Source organism: Nicotiana tomentosiformis, chromosome 11 (assembly GCF_000390325.3).
Source record: "Nicotiana tomentosiformis chromosome 11, ASM39032v3, whole genome shotgun sequence".
NCBI lineage: Eukaryota > Viridiplantae > Streptophyta > Magnoliopsida > Solanales > Solanaceae > Nicotiana > Nicotiana tomentosiformis.
This window is the reverse complement of record NC_090822.1, coordinates 50,860,217-50,867,408: the sequence shown is the minus strand read 5'-3', so window position 1 is coordinate 50,867,408 and position 7,192 is coordinate 50,860,217. Positions and strand designations below refer to the sequence as shown.

Below are 7,192 nucleotides of genomic sequence, written 5' to 3'. Positions count from 1 at the left end.
TTCAGATCCTGTACAATTATGTATAGAAGCGTAGTATGAGTACATAAACAATATGTACCTAGTAAGTATCCCGCCTAACCTCGAAGAAGTAGTGACGAGGGGTTGACTAGACACTTACTAGGCCAATAATAATGTAATAAAAGTATTATACTAAGCATGGATATCATGAATGATACTGTCAGTTCAACAACAGGAAGAGATGAGTCCGTCTTTCATAATTATAATTTAAATTTCAGTAATACCATTTAGCAACTTACATTTCAAGGCATTTAAGCAGAATAAATCATGGAGAATTTCAAAATAATTAGCATGCGCAATTATGCCGAGGTCGTACGGCCCGATCCAACAAAATATTTAAACTGTGCACTACCGGAGAGTCGAACGACGCGAACCATAGATGCATCTATTTACTACCGAGGCTCTCGGCCCGATCAACAAATAACAATTATTTTCGAGAAAACACAAGTATCTCATACAAACCTTCAAGTAAGTGAATTTAACCATATGCAATTCTTTTATCAATTTTTATCATGACTAAGTGATTTTATTAGCAAGTAAGGGCACAAACATTCCAAGTATAGCATGATACGGGTCCTAGACTACCCGGACAATAGCATAATAGTAGCTACGTACGGACTCTCGTCACCTCATACGTACGTAGCCCCTACAATTATGTACAAACATTTATTTAATTCAACTATGGGGTTAATTCCCTCTTACAAGGTTAGAAAGGAGTCCTACCTCGTCTCAAAGCCTACTTCCCAATTTAAGAACGCGCTCAAACCTCCAAATTTGACGCCAAATGACTCGAAGCTAGTCAAACATTACATAAACTAATCAATCTATGCTCAAACGTTCATAATTCCACCATTTTAGTGATTACCCAACCTAAATTGCAAGATTCCTAAAATTCACCCCCGGGCCCACGTATCTGGATTCCGGAAATATTTAAAGAAACTTGTTACCCCTAACCTTAGGAACATAAATATATGATTTTTACTAAATTCCATAACAAATTTCGTGGTTAAATCTCATTTTTATCAAAAACCTAGGTTTTCACCTAAACCCATAATTTTCACTAATTTATAGAATATAATCTACCCATAACTATGTATTTATCTCACATTGTGTAGAAATCCCTTACCTCAAAGTGCTAAGTGAAATCCTCTCTCCAAGAGCTCCAAGAATCGCCCAACAATGGAAGAAAATAAGCTAAAATAGCCTAAGTCCCTTTTTTTAAAAAGTTTCTGCCCAGGTCTGCCTTCTTTGCGATCGCGAAGGCAAACGGCCCAGGCCCAAGAAAATTTACCCATTGCGAACGTGATGGAGCAACGCGAACGCGGAGGCTCGCTTGGCCTACCATACGCGAACACAAGGGCTTCTTCGTGAATATGAAGAACGAACAACGACCACCCAGCTCAGCCTCTTCTACGCGAACGCGGGCCAAAACACGCGGACGCGAAAGCTAGAGGACCCAGACCTCTGCGAACGTGGTCCTGCGCATGCGAACGCGAAGGGCAAAAGCTCCCCAGCCCACAGTACCCCAAATCCTTCATCGTGAACGCGAGAGTCCGACCGCGTTCACGAAGAAGGAAACCAGAAGCAGAAATCTGGTGTGTTTCAACTCAACTGCGGGCGGTCCAAAATGCACCCGATCCCCTCGGAACCTTGTCCAACTACTCCAACAAGTCTATAAACATAATACAGACTTGCTCGAACTCTCAAAATCCGTAAAACAACAGCAACACCAAGAATCATACCCCAAAACCTAATTGAATCAAACTTTGAACTTCAAGTTTCTAAATCGCTCCGAACGTGTTGAATCATACTTAAACTACTCATATTGATACCAAATTTTGCGTGCAAGTCTTAAATGACATTACAAAACTACTCCCGGTCTCGTAATTCAATTCGGACCTCAGTATCAACAAAACCTACTCCAAACCAAATTTAAAGAACTTCAAAAACTTTCAAGAACCAACTTTCACTATTAGGTGCTGAAACGCTCCCGGGTCACCCAAAACCCGATCCGAACATACGCCCAAGTCCAAACTCATCATACGAACCTATCGGAACCGTCAAATCCCGATTCCGAGGCCGTTTACTAAAAATGTTGACCAAAGTCAAACTTGGCCTTTCAATCCAACCTTAAGGAATTAAGTGTTCCGATTTCAACCCGAACTCTTCTAAATCCGGAACCAACCATCCCCGTAAGTCATAAATCAGTAAAAGCAAGTACGGGAAGTCTTATTTAGGGAAATGAGGTTGTAGAAAGTAAAATGACCGGTCGGGTCGTTACACCAGGTATCAGTGAACTAGCTACATGCGGAGACTTCAAGGTATATCTGCCAGCGTCCGCAGACCTTGGAGTCCCCTTCCATCCTTATTGTTTTGCTTTCCTTATTCTATTTAGACTATGATGTATAGAGACATTTAGAATAAATTCTTAAAAGTGTGTGACTTATTTCTACCGGTTTTTGGGAGTTGTAACTATTTGAATCACAGTTTGATTTATTTTATATGTTGAGATTTGAGTTTCATTTTTGTATTCTGCATAATTGATACGCTTACCTAGTCTTAGAGACTAGGTGCCATCACGACATCCTACAGAGGAAAATTGGGGTCGTGACACTGTTGGTCTTATGCTATAAATGTAAAATATGTCTATTAATTGACAGTAATTTTTAACCTACTTAACTGATCAGCCAAATTATTATCCTTTCCTTTAATATGCTCAAAGACTAAATTATAGATTGATATGGTATCAATAAAGTTTAACCATCTCCGTCTACTACTATTCTTCGCATTTATCTTTTGGTAAAATTTAACTATGGCTTCACAGTCAGTTCTAATTGGTACTTCTTGTTAATTTAATATATAGATTCTAAAACTATTTTTTTAGCAAATATACTACTATACTCAACTAGTAGCTAATATATTAAATAAATCCCAAATTGGGTCAAATTTACAAAATGTTCAAGTAAACTACAAGAAAATAATACAACAAAGAAATCCAATGGCTATTGCTACCAAATACAATGTGGCAGTAGCATAATGAAAGATGGAAAATACAAAGCTAGTAATTTGAAACGTCCAACTGTTGCCGACGACCATGAATGCACACACCAGTTGCCAACAATTTATTGTAGCACCTATAAAGATCTCACCAGGCGCCATTTGTTGCAATCCTAGGGAGTAAGGTATGTTTAAATCCAGTAGTTGTAAAGCAAAGCATTTTGGGCATTGTGAACTTGGGGTTTTTGAACTCATGTTGGACTCTATGAGATGCCTTCTTGACTCCATGGTTCTGTATGATGTTAAACCACCCCCATAATGAGCATGATACCATGCTAATACCACTGAGAGATAGTCTAACACCACACAAATATTACACAATAGTCAAGCTCAGGCCATGTGATAACTGTCTGTGTAGATATATCAGAGTATTGTCCAAGCCAAGAATTGATGTTGTAACTTGTTGACCAATACCACACTGAGCATTTTAACCTGGTAATATCACTGGGAAATGACAAAACAAGAGATAGCCAGTCATTAAATCAACTGTATTGTTCCATATTGCTGTGGTTTCCAGGTTCTCAAACATTGCTCGAGTCGTACTTGATATCCACCAATTTAACCTGGTACAGGGTGTAGTGTACAGTAGCAATAAATTGAAAGAATCACGATCTGCCGATACTTCAAAAATCTGGATTTATCTTTGGATGGTCTTTCCAGATTTAAATTCCAGATTATGAAATAGCTCCTTCTCAGATGCAACTTAAACAATCCATTCTGATGCATTAAAAACTGTGTCTAAATCTACAACCTCCCAGACCATAGAATCAGTTGTCCAATTATACATGTGTAGCATGGTTGTCATGTTGATGGACATGATTGTGATGTAGTCATCATAAATGGAGAATCAGTTTCCAAGAGACTTTGGTATGATTTTGTGCATAAGTAGCTGTAAAAAAAACCAATAATTGCCTGGTGTATTCATGAAGGAATTACTGGAAAGTATCTTCCCATTTATAACAATTACTGAAATATTCCATTCCCTGCACCCCACGAAACAAACTTTTGGTAAACCCCCAGGTTGTAGAACTTTGGCACAACTCATGTACTGATGTAATCTTCCAGTAGAAAAGAATAATATGCAGTAAGCATAATGCCTGTCAGAAATTGACATGCATACACAGTGTTGCATTAGTTTCCTGTCAACTGATATGCTACTGATGTATTCGTTAGAGAACACTATAATTTGTATCCTGCTGAAATAAGTATCATCATCGATTAGTAAAGCAGCAGAGAACCAGTCCAGATGTATCTTGCTGTATAAAGCAACAAACTTGGTATATTCGCAGTGACCCAGAAATAGTTGTATCCTCATTGAGTAGTTATATCGTTCTGTTGATGCAACCACTAAACCATGAATGTTCCCATAGCTGAAACGCTTGTGATCAACATGTATTAAACCCTGTATATGAAGAGCCAATATTTCCCTGCTATATCTTGAATATTTTAACAAGACTTATGACTTCCTTTTTGCAACCTGTATCCTAATGTTAGGGATTTGTGCTTTTTCCATGTTTAGTAGTTTCTTTTCGGTTGTAGGTACACTTTCAAACGAGTGAAAGGTGATTGAACCTGCAAAAGAGAAAGCCAAGTTAGCTAAAAAATCCGCAACTACATTGCCCTCCCTTAGCACATGCTGAAATATGACATTGTAGTTGTTCCCGTTCTTCTTTATCTGCTTGATCTCTGTACATATACTCCAAGGACATTCCCATTCACCGTCAATGATCTTCCTCAAACTCAATGAGTCACTTTCCATAATTAGTGGGTGAAGCTGCTTTTTTACACAGTATAGCAGCCCATTCATAAGTTCTTTTGCTTCTACCACTAAATTTGTAGCTTTCCCTATTTCTGCAGCCTCAGCATGTATCAAGCCACCAGCACTGTCACGTACACAGACACCATATGAACTAAGGCCAGGATTTCCTTTAGATGCCTCATCCATGTTACATTTGAACCATCCTTCAAGGGGTAGCTGCCAGGTAACTCTTCTGCTTACTAGCTTTCAAAAATTATAATCATATCTGGCCATAATCCTGGTATGTTTGATAGCCATGGGTATCTGATTTTGGCCAGGAAGTGCAGTGTTTTGTTAACTTCATGAATTACCCTTTGCGCAGATATAGTTCCTCCATTCTTGATGGTGTTTCTCCTCTTCCAAAGTTCCCATGTTATAACTGCAGGTGCTTCCTGGAACAGAGGCTTTAACTTTTGGCAGTATGGTTCATTCCACCATGCTCTTATCACCTGATGAACATGCACCATATTTATTATTATCCCTGCTGGTTGTAAGAAATGCTTCCACACTCTGTCCATAGTTTCATTCCTTAGGAAAAGATGTTGAAATAATTCTTTATTTGGTGGAAAGAAACACCAGCACTTAGACACAATGATATATCCATTTCTTCTCCATAGATCATCAGTAGGAATCTTCCTTTTCCATAGTCTCCATAGGAAGAAAGATATCTTGAAAGGTAATCCTTTGGTCCACAAGTTGCTGAATTCCGGATTTATTGGTGCTCTATGTCTTAAAATCCTCCATGCGCTATTTACAGAAAACTGACCTGAAGTAGTTAGCATCCATTTAGGTTCATCCCAGGTGTCATTAGTCTGATTAAAGTACACTTCATCCCTTATGTGATCAGCTATGGATTCTGGAAAATTTTGAGTCAGTAGTTGTTCATCCCAGTCATTTCCACTCCACAACTCAGCTACTTCCTATATTTCTTCATTAATATTGAAATCATGAGGAAGAACATGATATAGAGCTCCTATACCAGTCCAGTTTTCATTCCATATATTTGTGAAACCCTTATTCAACATCCAAAGAATTTCATGCTCGACCTCTTCTCTTGCCTATAACATTTTCCTCCAGACATGGGATCCTCCACTAAATTGCACCACATTTGGCATCTCCTTCTTACAGTATTTGTTCCATGTGTAATTTGACCACAATGATTTGCTGGTCCTAAACCTCCACCACAATTTGGCAAACAATGATTTGGAAACATCAAATAAAGATTGTATCCCTATTCCTCCTTCCTCCTTGGGTAGACACATATTCAGCCACTTGCTCTAGTGTCTGCTTCTGCCTTCTTCCTTAGTGCTCCAAAAGAATCTTGCAAAAGTCTTATGTAAATGATCAAGAGCATTATTAGGAGGGTCCACTACTGATAGAATGTGAGTAGGTAAACTCTGAAGAACACTAGTTATGAGAGTAGCTTTGCCTCCAAATGATAAAAATTTCCCTTTCCAAGAGTGAAACTTTGCTTTCACGTTCTTAATTAGATCACTGTAGTAATCTTTCCTTCTCTTGGTGTAGAAAATTGGGCACCCAAGGTAAGTGAAAGGGAAATTACCTTTTGTAAAACCTGTCACAGTACCAACTAACTCCACTATGGTCTTTGATACCTTTCCATGCATGTAGTAGGAGCTCTTTGTTCTGTTAATCATCTGGCCAGATGTTTGTTCATATTGTGTTAATAATTCCACCACTTTTCCTAAAGAATAAGGATCAGATGATGTGAAAATTATAGTGTCATCAGCATAAGCCAAGTGGTTTAATGGATCTGTCCACTTTGGTATTCCAAATCCTATAAGCCTCTTGTCTTCAAACAATTTGTTCAGAGATCTGGATAGCACTTCTGCTGATAGAATAAACATTGAAGGAGATAATGGATCTCCTTGTTTTACTTCTCTGCTGGACCTGAAGAACCCTGATGCTTGACCATTGATTAGTACTGAATACCAGTTATTCGCCAATAAGTTCCATACCATATTGATAAAGTGCTCACAAAATTCCATTTTCCTCAACATATGCATTAAATATTTTCAAGACACCCTGTCGTATGCCTTAGCCATATCTAGCTTGATTGCCACATTAGCAGGCTTTCCCCTTAATCTGATGCCAGTCACAATTTCTTGAGTAAGGAATATGTTTTCAAATATGCTCCTTCCTTTCACCAAACCAGACTGGTTGGGAGAGATTAGTAATGGTAGTATCTTCTCCAACCTGTCATGTAACACCCTTGATATGATCTAGTTGATGAAGTTGCTAAGACTTATTGGTCTTAGGTCAGAAAATGTATGTACTTGTTGTATCTTAGGCAGTAGCACC

General features: G+C 38.4%; 1 protein-coding gene across 1 annotated transcript; it reads right to left on the bottom strand.

Annotated features, from left to right (window-relative positions):
- Nucleotides 1-5,073: 5,073 nt before the first annotated feature.
- Nucleotides 5,074-6,135, bottom strand: LOC138901434 (uncharacterized). The gene is made up of 2 exons (XM_070189196.1): nucleotides 5,953-6,135; nucleotides 5,074-5,793 (listed from the first exon to the last, which is right to left on the bottom strand). Exons 1-2 carry the CDS (start codon nucleotides 6,133-6,135, stop codon nucleotides 5,074-5,076), a joined length of 903 nt encoding a protein of 300 aa, XP_070045297.1.
- Between the last annotated feature and the right edge of the window lie 1,057 nt (nucleotides 6,136-7,192).